The 14,838-nt window shown below is 46.7% G+C and overlaps 1 protein-coding gene across 6 annotated transcripts in view; it reads left to right on the forward strand.

Annotated features, from left to right (window-relative positions):
- Positions 1-14,838, forward strand: part of LOC131420602 (ral guanine nucleotide dissociation stimulator-like) — a 115,820-nt gene that overhangs the window by 95,127 nt on the left and 5,855 nt on the right. Inside the window, exons 1-3 of one of the 6 annotated variants that reach the window (XM_058566796.1) lie at positions 1,288-1,739; positions 11,736-11,857; positions 14,457-14,769. The exons of 1 other annotated variant lie outside the window; for it this stretch is intronic. Coding sequence is in view for 1 of the 5 variants with exons in the window: in XM_058566795.1 (XP_058422778.1) it covers positions 14,761-14,769 (9 nt within the window). In the remaining 4 variants the exon portion in view is untranslated. Of the gene's footprint in view, positions 1-1,287; positions 1,740-11,735; positions 11,858-14,456; positions 14,770-14,838 lie in introns of those variants that run through there. 4 more of the 6 variants (XM_058566792.1, XM_058566795.1, XM_058566793.1 and 1 more) reach the window with 4 other exon arrangements.

Genomic DNA, 14,838 nt, shown 5'->3' on the forward strand with positions numbered 1-14,838 from the left:
CCTGGCAGATCCTTTTGTTTTGCATTGCAGGTTCTTGTTGTATTTTGAAAGAGCTGAATGCCACTTGTCTGTAGAATTATTGAAGGTTTACAGTGGTTTGTTCTAAGTCGGAAGTTGTTACAATCTATCCAAAGAACTAGTAATGTGAGCTTGTTTCATAGGTCAGCCACCCTGCTTTCTTGACAGTTCCTTCAGAGCCTGTGTCCCATAAGTTTTGTTACTGTTTTTGAGAATGAGGCAAAGCACTGCAGTGAAGGTTGCTCTTGGCATGTGTCATTGTTTAACGTGGTCTGGGGGCAAAGGAGGTGGTGGTCCTTTGGTAACTAGTCACAAAGCATTGAGAAAGGTTAGAAGGTCATGTTGCTTGGAACTCCCTGAGGACCTAGTATCCACCTGGTCTGGTCCACAGCGGACTCAGGGGGGCTAGATGACCTCAGGTGGAGCAGAAAGCCCTTGAGAGAGACCCCCCAAACCCCCATGTGCAGAGTTTGGTCTAAATAGAGAATTTACCTTAATGAGGAGAAGAGATGATGAAGTGTCTTGGTCAGTACCTTGCAGGGGCTTGTTGCTTTGTACAGAGAACAGCTTTCCTCCTGGTAAGGGGAGGACAGGAGGAACACGCAACCACAACCCTTGGGGCTGACCTTCTCCTGGCGGCAGTCCTGCATACCTCAGCTACTCGAGCAGAGCTGTGGCCAGACGCCCCGCTGAGTGCCTGGGAGGCTCTGCTGTCCGACACCTGGCCTGGCTTTGAAATAGGGGGACCAACCCTCGCCGTTTTAGCACTACGTCCCATGGACAGCAGGAGGGTTGGGTAGCCATGAGCTTCTAGGAACTATTTCTGAGGCTTCCTGAAGCCTTTCCTGTTGTCTTGATGCCATACTGTGCTATCTGCCCGAGTGTCTGTGTCCCTACAGGGCACTTACCACAGCCTGGGAGGAGGTATTCACCTTTCTTCCTCCTCTGCCTTAGATGGTCAGTTTCTTAAGGTAGACAGTGGGTCTTTCATCTTTCTATTCCAGTAATAACTTGCAAGCAGAAGGTGCTTCTTAAATCTTTACTAAAGGTTTAAATGGGTAAATTGGCTACAGGTGTCGGTGTTCCCAAAAACACTTGTTTTGTTTCTATACTTGATTATTTTAGGGGTAGACATTTAATCCTTTCTTTCTAGTTACTTTTTCATTTATCCTTGCAGGCTCCACATAAAGGGCTCAATGTCTGGTTCAGTGGTTAAAAGCTGTTCACAGGGATGACTAGACCCCACTAAGCATTCTTTCGTCTGTAGTGAACGTTTCACCAAAAAAAAAGCTCTCGGAAAGGCTGGATGGTCAGTATTACATGCTCAAGCCATGGCCGTGCCCTCCATCTACCACCTGACTGAGAAGGGGGGGCTGAAGTCCGTGGCTGCCCCAGGAGAAAGGACACCAGGAAGGCCACCGGGGACCTAAGGAACATGCGAGTGAAGCAGATGGGAAAGGAGCTGCAGGTTCATCGTTGTCCTTGAGGGAAAACCTGAGGGCCTAGCAGGGCTCCCGCAAGTTGAAGCGAGCCACTGTGCAGGGTGAACCTGCACCCAGGGCTACCCAAGAAGCCACCAGTCAGGAGCAGGTGCAGAGTCTCTGGAAGGAACTCCAGGATACAGTGTGGCCTCCACAGCATCAGGCAGCCAGGGAGATGCAAACATGTCTGCTATGGATGCTGACAATGAGACCCCCCTCTTCCCTGCCAGGGTCTCTTAGGTAAGAGTGGCATTTCCGTGGATGACTTTATCCCTCAGGATCTGGGGTGTGCAGATTTATTGGCTGGCAACTTTCTTACACTTTCTTCTCAGAGCACACTCGAGAAAGGTCATCTGTCCCCCACGAGGCTGTTGACCGAAAGAGGTTGAAGAGAGATGTGGAGCCCAGCTGCAGAGGGACCAGCCTTGTGCCTGACTAGGGCTTGGCCCAGAACCCTCAAGTTCATCATTCACAATGATGCCTCAGAAAGCCTCCCAGAGCCCCTCCACCCTCCAACAGATGTCACCTTAAAGCCAGACACAGAAGCTGTGCAGAGCAAGCACAGCAACACCGGCCCCACGTCTCTCAGAAAGGTCATCCTGTCAGCACTGGGGGCCCAAGAACTCCTCAACTCGCTGCACTCCTACTGCTTCTGCTCCCAGGGGAACAGGAGCACGGGTGCCACCTGTGGGAGCAGGTGGAGAAGAATGGCGAGCTGAAGAGGGGCAGCTGCCGACAGCCAGGTGCACACGCTGCAGGAGGAGCTGGACGAGCTGAAGGGAGGGGGCTCCCTGCCTTAGCAGCCTGGTGCCCCCCGCCGAGGTCAGTGCCTGTGCTCGGGGCTCCCCCACTGCCTGCTCATCATGAGGGGTTTCCTGCTATGCAGCAGAATGCCACTGACCACTTCTTTGTGCAGCATGCCTGCTGCTGTCTTGGGAGAAGGCTCTGCTGGTAGCTGCCCCTTGCAGACAGGGAGCCCAGGCTGCAGAGCTCACCCCGCCAGTTCTAGGGTGCTCGAGAGGCAGCGGTAGTTGTCAAGGTTTAGCCGCTGGGAAAGGAGGCATTGCAGGTCTGCTGGGAAAGCCAGACCTACACAATGAACGGTGCCTGGATCCTTGTTTTTCCACTTGAACAGGAGAAAATCAGCTTCTGTTGCATCCCTCACACAAATGTAAATTCCAATGAGTTAGGATCTAAATGTGAAATAAAATCGACATAGTAACTATTAGAAAAGTTATAGGAGACTCTTAAAGTCATGGGGAGGTTCTTTCCATTTGTGTTTTAATGAATATCCATGAACTGAAGTCATTTTGAACATTTTAATAATTTCTTTAAAATTTTAAACATCTTTTTGAGTAGAGTACATTCTCTTTTGTAAGTATTAAAGCACTACAGAAATATATAAGGTAAGAAGTGGTAAAAACTCCTATTTCTCACCTACCTCCCAACTTTTATTCCTTGTTGGTAGTAAAATTTGGTGTGTAATCTCCTCAACTCTTCCCTGTGCTTTACATGCATATTTCTCCACCTGTACGAATAAGTTGGATATATTTTTGGTGTGTTTATTGGCTATGTTTCTGATTTTCCCGCTCTCTTACAGTTTAGTAGTTGTAAACATTGGTTTCTCAATATTCCTTATGTATTGAGGGTACCATCTTTTGCCTGTTATACATCCATGGAAAACATTTCCCTACCACATAGTTCATTTAATCTGGATCAGTGCTCGTCTTCCCAGATGTCAGTAACACTTCAGGAGGGAAACGGCTCTATGTGACTGGCTGTTCAGGATCTCCGGGACCCCCAGGGCAACAACCATTAGGGCAACACAAAACAAGAAACAAAACCCATCCTGCGTGTTTCCAGATGCATTCTGGTGGAAGGACAGCTCCAGTTGAGGACCGCTGATGTCTTGGTCAGAGTTATCCACTATGTTCTCCTATCACGTTAAAGCAGTTTCGGTAGTTTCTTGTACCTGATGGTACAGTTTGGTGCCTTTGTCTGTTCCTCTTGGTCAGACTGCGCAAGGTTTCTCACTGGTACAAGTCTTTCCAGAGAGCCAGCCCTTAACTCCATTGCTTAGGTCTGCATTGTTTTTCCTGCCTCGTGAATCCTCACTTCATTCTGCTGTTGTTGGTTTTATTGTGGTGTTATTCTGGCTCCTGGAGGGAAGTGCTCAGCTTCTTCATGTAGAGTTGATATTCCCTGATACCTGCAGTGGAGGCTGTGTCTCTTCTGTCCCTTAGTCTCCACGCCATGGATTTGGCTCATGTTGCTCTCAGTGCTGCTCATTTCTAAAGAGTTTGTCCTGTCTGTCTGGATCCTCTCTGTAACCTGAGAGATTTAGAAGGGTGTGGACAGATTTTCAAGTGGATAGGTTGGGGGAGGGGAGCCAATATTTTGTGATTATTTTTTATTTTTATTGCTTTAAGGTCCCGTAATATGGTTACTTATAGATTTCTGATTTTTGGACTCTTTAGAGATTTCACTGTGGCTTAGCACACAATCCATTGTGGTGACTGTTTCATTGTGGTTTGAGAAGAATGTTTCCTCTCCACTAGTTTCTTATGTTGTTGTCCCTCAGGCTGAGGCTAGATCTAGCTTTTTTGTGTTTGTCAACAGATCTGTTTCCTAACTTATTGTATCACTTAAGGGGAAGAGGAAAGTGACTGAATTGACTTAGTATAAGGAAATAGGAGGCTATCAGATAATGGACTATCTCATACACAAGATTTTTTGCCCAAACCTCAAGGTAAACACTAAACAAATAATCAAAGCAAAACCACATATGATAAACAAAGAGAAAACTAGAAGAATCATAAGACAGAACAACCAAACTGAATTGGCAGTCCAAAACAAATGGGACAAGAAACAAAGGAAATGCAAAAGAACCAGAAAATAAGTGACAAAACAGCAACATTAAGCCCTCATATATCAATAATTACCCTAAATGTAAATGGATTGAACTCTCCAATCAAAAGATACAGAGTGGCAGGATGGATTAAAAAGCAAGACCCAACAATATGCTGCCTTCAGGAAACACATCTTAGCACTAAAGACAAGCACAGGCTCAGAGTGAAAGGATGGAAGAAAATACTCCAAGCTAATGGCAAACAAAAGAAAGCAGGTGTTGCCATACTCATATCAGACAAAGTAGACTTCAAGATAAAACAGGTTAAGAAAGACAAAGAAGGGAAATATATAATGATAAAAGGGACACTCCATCAAGAAGACATATCACTTATAAATATATATGCACCCAACATAGGAGCACCAATGTACATAAAGCAACTATTAACAAACCTAAAAGGAGAAATCAACAACAACACAATAATAGTAGGGGATCTTAACACCCCACTTACAGCAATGGATAGATCATCCAGACAAATTTAATAAAGAAATATTAGACTTAAATGAAAAACTGGACGAGATGGACCTAGTAGACATATACAGAGCACTCCATCCAAAAACAGCTGACTACACATTCTTCTCAAGCGCGCATGGAACATTCTCTAGGGTAGACCATATGTTGGGAAACAAAGCAAGCCTCAATAAATTTAAGAAGATTGAAATCATAACAAGCATCTTTTCAGACCATAAGGCTATGAAACTGGAAATGAACCATGAAAAAAAAACTGGGAAAGTGACAAAAATGTGGAGATTAAACAACATGCTACTGAACAACCAATGGATCATTGATGAAATTAAAGGAGAAATCAAAAACTATCTGGAAACAAACGAAAATGATAACATGCCATATCAAACCATATGGGATGCAGCAAAAGCAGTCCTGAGAGGGAAACTCATAGTGATACAAGCTGCTATTTTTTTTTTAAGTAAACACTCTTTTCCTTTATCCCTGTCTTCTCTGGTACTTTAATAATGCTTATCTATTTCTTTTCATGGTATCCCATAATTCACACTGCCTTTCCCCATTCCTATGCAGTACCATTTTTCTTTTTGTTTCTTTGACTGGATGATTTCAAACGACACATCTTCTAGTTCACTAATTATTTCTTGTACATGGTTGAATCTGATTTAGAACCTCTCTATTAAATTCTTCAGTTCAGTCGTTGTGTTCTTCAATTCTAGGATTTCTGTTTGTTTTTCCTTAATGATTTCTGTTTCTATAATGAACTTCTCACTTGTTCATGCACTGTTTCCTTATTTCATTTAGTAGTCTATCTATGTTTCCTTAGAGTTTTATGAATTTCTCAAAGAGGGTTGTTCTGAAGCCTTTGTGTCATAGTTCCTATATCTCCATTGCTTGGTCGGTCATTGGAGTTTTATTCTTTTTCTTTGGTGGTGTCATGAGTCTTTGATTATTCATGATCCTTGTGGCCTTCCATTGGTGTCTGCAAATTTGAGGAAGTAGGCACCTCTTCCACCCTTTACAGACTGGCTTTAGCAAACCAAAGCCTTCATAGTCATCCCATCTAGGGGTCCTGGGTAGGCCATCTGGTGGTGTCCAGGGGCAAGCTTGCTGCTGGAGTCCTTGGACAGCCTGGTACTGGGGTGAGTGGAAAGCTTGGGTCTATGGTATTGTGTCTGGCCCTGGGCACAGCTGGCACCCTGAGATCATGAGTAGCCCCACTGGAGCCTGGTTTGGCAGGTCCTCTTTGAGAGCCTGCAGCCACAGGAGTCATCCAGGGCCATGAGAGTTCGCCAGTGCTGGGATGAGCTGAGAGCCTTGGTTCATGGGAGACTGCCAGGAGCCTGGCACCACGAGAGACAGCTTGTGCTGTGGTAGGCCAGAAGTCTGGATTCCTGGGAGCCTGCTGGGATCCTGGGGCCACAGGAGCTGCCTGAGGCTGCAGAAGCCAGCAGGCACTGGATCAAGATGGAAGCCTGGGTTCATGGGAACCTGCCGGTGCCTGGTGCCATGGGAGCTGCCTGGGGCCGCCTGAGTCAGCAAGCACCTGGGTAAACTGGGGGCCTGGTTTTGTGGGAGCCTGCAAGGAGCCTCGTTCCATAAGAGCTGTCTACAGCTGCTGGAACTGGCAGGTGGTGTGGTGATCCATGGGCCTGAGTTCCCAGCAGCCCCCTGGGAGCCTGGTGTCATGGAATCTACCTGGGTTGCTGGAGCCAGCAAGTGCTGGAGTGACCTGGGGTCTTGCGTTTGTGGGAGCCCACTGGGGTCTTGGGTTTGCCCTGTTACAGAAGCTGCCTGTGGCTGTGAATGCTGCCTGTGGCTGCCTGGCATACGCAGGACCTTGGGTGAGCCAGGGTCTGGATTCACCAAAGCCCACCAGGAGCCTGGTGCCAAGGATACCACTTGTGGTCACAAGAGCCACCTTGGGCTGTTTAAGATGGCAGCTCCTAGGCTGAGATGGGGCCCTGGGTTCCCAGGAGCCTGGTGGGAGCCTGGTGTCAGGGATGCTGCTTGGGGCCACCAGAGCTGGCATGCTCCAGGGTGAGCCAGGGGCCTGGATTTGCAGAAGCCTGCAGGGAGCCAGCTAGGTCCACAGGAGTCAGCCTGGCGCTGGGGCAGGCTGGCTAAGGTCAGGCAGAGTGGAGAAGTCCCTTCTCATTGGGAGGTGTTTGATTACTGATTCAGTCTGCTTATTTGTTACTGGTCTGTTCAAGATTTCTATTTCTTCATGATTCAGCTTTTGTAGGTTGTTTCTAGGAATTTATCTATTTTGTCTAGGTTATGCAATTTATGAGTGTACACTAGTTCAGAATAGTCTCTTCTGATCTCTTTCTTTCTGAAGCATCCGTTGCAATGCCTCCTCTTTCATTTCTGATTTAGTTTGAGTCATCTTTCTTTGTTTTCCTAGATATTTTATCTAAGGGTTTCTCAATTTTATTTTTTACAAAACTCAACTTTTACTTTTATTAATCGTCCATACTGTCTTTCATTTTTTTTCCACTCTCCTCTTGGTGACTTCCATCCTTCTGCTAACTTTGGGTTTCATTTTTTCTTTTTTTAATGCTGTGTGTTGTAAGTCAGGTTGTTTCTTTGACATCTTTCTTCTCTTGTAATGTACAAGTTTATCACTATAAATTTTCCTCTTAGTACTATTTTTGCTGCAGCCTATAAGTTTTGGTGTGTTTATTGTTTCTTTTTTTTTTTTTAAAGATTTATTTATTTATTTTCGCCCCAAAGCCCCAGTAGATAGTTGTATGCCATAGTTGCACAGCTTTCTAGTTGCCGTATGTGGGACGCGGCCTCAGCATGGCCGGAGAAGCGGTGCGTCGGTGTGTGCCCGGGATCCGAACCCGGGCCACCAGCATCAGAGAGCACGCGCTTAACCGCTAAGCCACAGGGCCGGCCCATATTGTTTCTTTTTGTGTGTGTGTGATGAAGATTGGCCCTGTGCTAACATCTGCCAATCCTCTTTTATTTTATTTTATTTTATTTTTTGCTGAGGAAGACTGGCCCTGGGCTAACATCCGTGCCCATCTTCCTGCACTTTATATGGGATGCTGCCACAGCATAGCTTGCCAAGCGGTGCGTTGGTGTGCACCCGGGAACTGAGCCAGCGAACTACGGGCCGCCGCAGTGGAGCACACGCACTTAACCGCTTGTGCCACCCGGCCGGTCCCTATTGTTTCTTTTTGTATGTTTTGAGCTGTTTTCTAATTTCCCTTTTGATTTCTTCTTTGATCTACATTTTTTGTGTGTGAAGAAGATCAGCCCTGAGCTAACATCCATGCCAATCCTCCTCTTTTTGCTCAGGAAGACCGGCCCTGAGCTATCATCCTTGCCCATATTCCTCCACTTTATATGGGATGCCACTACAGCATGGCCTGACAAGCATGGGTTGGTGCGTGCCCAGGATCCGAATCCAGGCCGCCAGCAGCGGAACACATGCACTTAACCGCTACAGCACCTGTCTGCACCCTGATCTACTTTTAAGTTTAAGAGTTTTTGTTGAACTTCCACATATTATGAATGTTCCAGTTTTCCTTCTGTTATTGACTTCTAGTTTCATGCCATTGTGTTTAGAAAAGTTACTTGGTATTATTTCAGTCTTCTTTAATCTTGTTAAGACTTGTTTTGTGACCTAACATGTGATCTGTTCTGGAAAATAGTCTGTGTGCCCTTGAGAAGAGTGTACATTTTGTTGCTGTCCAGTAAAATATTCTGTGTGTGTCTGATAGGTCCATTTAGTATTTAATGTTTTCATGTCTGCTATTTCCTGATTTTCTGTATGGATATTCTATCCGTTAAAAGTGGTCTTTGAAGTCTCCTACTATTTGCAACTTATATACGTGAGAAGGCTCTTATATGGGGTATATATAAAGATCTCTTAGAACTCAATTATAAAAGACAAGTCAATGAAACAGGGTAAGCAACTGGAATAGACATGTCTCCAGGAAATACATAGATGGCCAATAAGCACAAGATAGTTGCTCAGTATCATTAATTATTAGGAAAATACAAATTCAAAGCACAATGTGATACTATTTCACACTCAAAATGAAGGCTATATTCAACATAATGGAAAATAACAAGTGTTGGTAAAGATGTGTAGAAAGGGAAACCCACATACATTGCTGGTGGGAAAGTAAAATGATGCAGGCACTGCAGAAAACAGCTTGGCATTTTCTAAAATCTTAAACTTAGAATTACCATTGACCTGGAGAGGCCCATGGTAGATATGTCCAAAAGAGCAAACTTGCCCATAGACATTCAAAGCAACAGTGTTCACAATGGTCCAAAAGTGAAACAAACCCAAATTTCTATCCAGTTATCACTGCATAAACCAAATGTGGCCTATTCATAATATAGGATATTATAAGCCATAAAAAAGAATTAAGTACTGCTACATGCTTGGCCATGGGTAAATCTTGAAACATGTGTGCTCACTGAAGCCATCCACAAAGGCAATAGATAACAGGATGCCATTTGAATGAAATGTCCAGAATAGGAAAATCCATAGGGGGAGAAAACAGATGAGTTGTTTCCATGGGTTTGGGTTAGCAGAAAATAGATTGTGAATGAGTATGGGTTTGTTTGGGGGTGTTGAAAATGTTCTGGAATTAGATAGTGGTGATAGCCACACAACATAATCATTGTGCTAAAAGCCACAGAAATGTATACTTTGAAATACTTAAAACGGTGTATTCTATGTTAAGCAGATTTTCCACATAAAAATTTTGAATTTTTTAAGTTAATCAGGGTATTGGTTAATTTTAAGTTGCCTGGTATATTTAATAAGTGTAATTAATGGAGTTATTAGGGGTAGGGCAAGTTGTAGCCAAGAGAGTAAACATCCGACGAGGGCTATAGTAACAAATCCTATGACTATACAAGCAACAGTCTAAAATCCAGTCCATTTCCATTGTCCCCAACTTGGAGAGACCAGCCATGAAAATAGGTCAGTGACCTCGGGGGCCTTTGGTATCTATTCAAAGATTTGGGTAATATTATGCAATATTTTAACCTCTTGGGCCATTTGGTGAAGGTAGGTTTGAACTTCTCTGTTGATGTACACTCAGCAAGTGTGGTTCTAGGAAAGGCACCAACCCCTCCTTCCTTGGCCGGTGTAGACAGTCTAGGTCCAGGCCATTTTCTAAAACCATTTAGGCGAGAGACTCATGAGAGTGTTGTTCAGGGGTTAGGATATGTTCCTATGGAGTTGTTGTCCATGTTCTGTTAAGGTTGTTGATACTTCTTAGTTGCCTCAGTTTCCTGATTTTGTGTGGGTAGGGCCACCGCATCTGTGCCCAGTCCAGTCAGTCAATCCTAGTAGAACTGAACACCCAGTGCTATAGGACTGACATTGTTTCTATGGGTTGGTGGTAGCCTGTCAGGGCAGGAAACTCAGGGGACCTGCGACCTGAGGGAAGCAGGCTGAGAGAGAAACAATAGTGCGTTGCACAATATAGCCTGGAGAAAGCTGCTCAGAGAGCTGGGGAAGAGAGACGCTCACTGGGTGAGAGCCTTGTGATATCAGCCCACAGTGAAACCCAAAAGTGGATGCTCCTGGTGTGAAATATTCCTTAGGTGTCTTGAGGTAAAATAATTTGCACCCATTCACTGGTTACCTGTGCTATATGATTTCAGGGGGTATGGTTAAAGTGTTTGTCGGCCAAGAGCCGTTTGTGCCTGGGCACAAAATCACCAAGGTGGCCTCGAAGGCTACCCCAAAATGACCCCTCAAGGAGCAGTTGGGGCAGAAAGTGGGTGGAGCATTTTGAAGGAAGCCTGGGGCAAAGATGTTGTTCGATGGAGTTGGCTACAACTGAGTCTCTCTGCAGGGTAAGCCCTTCAGCTGGGGTACAGTAGGTGATTGGAGGCCAAGTGACAGACCCTGTGACTCCTGATTCCCAGTGCACGGTTAGACCTCTAAGCCCATTGGACATAAATGGTTGTGGTGTTTGTGAAGCATCTTGCTGGCAGTGTGGAAAGTATAGGGGACGTGTGGTGGGAGACGTCATGATAGTGTCGGGAGGAGCTGTGTGTGAGATTACGGTGTTGAGGGGGAAGGACTGGAGGCAGGTGCAGTGGGTGTGTGACTAACAATGGTCAATGAAGGGACAGCTGGGGTGTAACTGGGGAAATCAGGGACCAGCAGAAGTAATGTGTTTAAAACAAGACACCAGGGCAGGCCCAGCTGTTAAGTGCGCATGCTCCACTACTGGCGGCCTGGGTTCGGATCCCAGGCGTGACCGACGCACCTCTTCCCCAGCCATGCTGAGACTACATCCCACATACAGAAACTAGAAGGATGTGTAACTATGACATACAACTATCTACCTGGGCTTTGGGGAAGGAAAAAAGGAGGAGGATTGGCAATAGATGTTAGCTCAGAGCTGGTCTGCCTCAGGAAAAAGGAAGAGGAGGATCAGCATGGATGTTAGCTCAGGGCTGATCTCCCTCACAAAAAAAAAAAATAAATAAAATAATAAAACAAGACACCAGGCCCTAATAGAGCCACTTAGCCTAAGTCTCACATCAACAAGCCGAGATTTAATTAGACTTTTTGCCCTCCCAGGAATAGAATCATAAACCAGTCAATTGGGAATCGCCTGATGAGCAGCAGGTAGGTCACCTTCCTAATAGAGCCCTGCCATCCCCTAAAGGAAGGTAACCTTGCAGTAACCAGCCCTCTTTTTGGTGTAGTGTAATTTCCTTGTTCCTGCTCCCTTCTGCCTATAAAAGTCTTTCATTTTGTACAGCTCCTTGGAGCTCCTTTCTCTCTGCTAGACTGGATGCTGCCTGATTCATGAACTGTTGAATAAAGCCGATAAGATGTTTAAAATTTACTCAGTTTTGTTTTGTACCAGTTTGGTGGCAGCAGTGGGATCCAAAGGAGACATCTGATGGCTTAGGGGATGAGAAACACAGGCATTGGTACCTGCAAAACCTTTGAGTTCTCCATCTTTGTCACTGATTCTGAGAGCCGTGGGTAAGTTCCTCTCAGCAAGTGCTGTAGAGAAACACAGCAGGAGGCTGTAAGGGAGGGTTGGGCGTCACTTGGTAGGAGGGTCTGAAAGGCCTCAATAGGGTGACATTTGCTGGGACCAGAATGACAAGAGGGAGCCAGCCCTTCAGGGGTCTGGGAGCAGTGTGTCAGGGAGATGGCACCACCGGTCCTGAGTCTCACAGGCAGAAGTGAGTTTGGCCAGAGGAGGTCAGAAATATGGCCAGTGCAGCTGGAGGGAGGCTGGGAGGAGAGAACAGGAGCTGGGGTGGAAGGTAGGGCCAGGGCCTGGTAGGCTGTGTCAGTTACCTTTCCCTCTCTGACTTCATTGCCCCTAACCTTGCTTTTCAAAACTACAAATGTTGACTATCTCACAATTTGTGTGTATCAGCAATCAGGCACGTTTTAGCTGGGTGCCTCTGCCTCACTGAGTTGAACAGGTTGGGGCTGTGGCCTCAACTGAGGCTCAACTGGGGGAGGACAAGCCCCCAAGGTCACTCTCAGCCTTCAGGGTTCAGTTTGGACTGAGAGCCTAAGTTCCTTTCTGTCTGTTGGCCTGGGCACTCCCGTGCTTGTCTCCTCTATAGGCCTCCACATTGGGCAGTCCCAAAACACTGGTATTTGATTCCTCAGTTACAGGGATTCGACAGAGTGAGAGGGAGAGATGGAACATGAGAGAGGGAGTAAGAGGAAGTGAGAGACTTGTGTAGTTAAAATTTAGACAAGACATCCCATCACATTGGCTCTTATTATGTTCATAAGCCAGTTACTAACCACTTAGTGGTTCCACGGGGATGGCTATGCCATGAGTGGGGTTTACTGGGTACCATTGTGGAGGCTTCTCACCTCATAGGCCAAGATGAGGCCCTTGGGTCTCATTCTCCATAAAACAGGAAACAGTTGAATGGTTTTATGCCACAGAAGGCAGTATCTAAATTTCCGTTAGTTTCAAACCCCTCATGATGCTGACCTGAAAATGAGGCCAAGTTGGAAGTGACTGTTCCAATATCACATTGCTAGAATCCAGGCCTGTTTTGAGTGGTGTTCTGTGCTACATGTCACCCCTTCTTGTTATTCTTCCATCTCTAAGTTTGTGCCTTAGGTACATGTGACACCAGCCCACAGGGGTAATAGATATTATCTCATATACACCGGGTGAGGTCCCTAGGAAGTAGATTCTAGCCTGATCCCCATGGTGCAGGTTTGGAGACTAGGGAGGACCTGAGAGGCACAGGGACTTTCCCAGGATGCAGAACTGGTAAGAAAGAGGAGGTCTGCATTCATCTCTGTCTCCTCAAAGCTAGGACCTGAGTTAGGTTTCCAGGGAACTGTGGCTAGGGCTGTGTAGGCTCCTTGTGTACAGTTCAGGAAGTGACATGAGAGAGGAGGGTGAGCAGCCCGGGCTCAATGGGCAGCTCTGGAGAAATCTGATTGAGGTAAGGGTCCCAGGTAAAGGAATCTTGAAAAATGACCCCATCTCCTTGGTCCTAGGCCTCAACAGATCTTAGAACTCTGGTAACCAGGCACCCACAGCCCCCCATCCAGCTCACTTGAATGGAGACAGCCAAGAAGCAAAAATGTTTTGTTGTTGTATCCAAACTTTTGCAGGATCTGGCCTCAAAAAAACCCAGAAATAGAATCTTTTTGATTGTTGCCTACATTGGCTCAGCCCTCATCCCTGACGCCTCTGGGTGTCTGACAGGAGGCAGTGAAGGGTAACATGGGCAGCCCAGGAAAGGTTAGTGCAGATCAGGACACAACGGTGATCCCACCTGATCAACCCCACACTCCAGGCCCCTCATAGTGTGTGTGTGTGTGTTTGTGTGTCTGTGTGGAGTGGGGAAGGCAGGGTATGTGGGACAGGCCATTGCTAAGCAGGAGCTTGTTGTTAGGTGTCGGAAACCTGGTGGGTCTGTCACGTTCATACCCCAGATCATGGCTGACAGCATGAGAAGGTGAGCTCCTCTACTCGTATATTATTGAGCCCTAGAGGTTTCATTTCCTTCCCTCCCTGACCAAAGATCTTTGCCAGGATGCCCTCTGTGCCTGAACTGAGGAGCAGACTTTCTCTTGGGGGTTGGCCTCAGTGGCAGTGTGCAGGCCACCCCTGATTCCCTCTGGCCCAGCTCCCAGGCAGTCTTTGCAGAACTCCACTCAGGAGGTCGTCGAGTAGCTGCCCAATGGTTTCAACTCCACCAACTCACTAGACAAGGAGCAGGTACATGAGGCCACCCACACCATCCAGTGTTGCTCTGAGATGAGAGCAGGAGCAGAGGGCCTCCACACTCAGGACCTTGAGATGATGGGGTTGGACCAGAACTAGGGTGGGACCAGTCAGGGGCTGTCTCTTTTTCAAGCTAAAGGGGACGTACATGCAGGTAACCTTGTCTGGTTCAGAGCTGTGCTCCCTTGACCCTATTTTCCTTGTCTGTTGTGAGTTTAGGAGGCCACTGAGGCAGAGCCAGAGGCTAAAGGGGACTGCAGGCTGGCTATTCCTGGAAGAGAAGTGGGATCTTTCCTGTATTTAGAAGGACACATGGAAAGTCAGCTATGTGAGTGAACCTTTCTCTTTATCCCGCTCCAGAGTCAGCTCCAGAGTTTCAGCCAGCAGCAGAAGCAGAGCTGTGGGCAGTGGTGGAGGTAGAGCTGGCTCCAGCTCCGTTGACACCACACCCTCTAGCACTGGAGCCAGTGTCCCCTCTACCAGCAGTGTTGGAGGTGGAGCAAGGGCCAACATGGGCTCCTGCAGGAGTGGGAGCTGCTGAGTTGGAGTCACCTGGACCATCATTTCTAGTGGGAAGTCCATCTCCACCTGTGGCTAAGAAGTGTGAGAAGAAGCCCAACCTACGGCCTTCCCTCCTAAGCTGGTGGTGGAGCAGTTGATCGTGATGGATGCAGTGAGCAGCTGGGCTCTGAGGGCGGGGTGGGGTAGGCCTTCCCTCTGCCATCGTTGCCCCAGACCTCAT

This window comes from Diceros bicornis, chromosome 23 (assembly GCF_020826845.1).
Source record: "Diceros bicornis minor isolate mBicDic1 chromosome 23, mDicBic1.mat.cur, whole genome shotgun sequence".
Classification (NCBI taxonomy): Eukaryota; Metazoa; Chordata; class Mammalia; order Perissodactyla; family Rhinocerotidae; genus Diceros; species Diceros bicornis.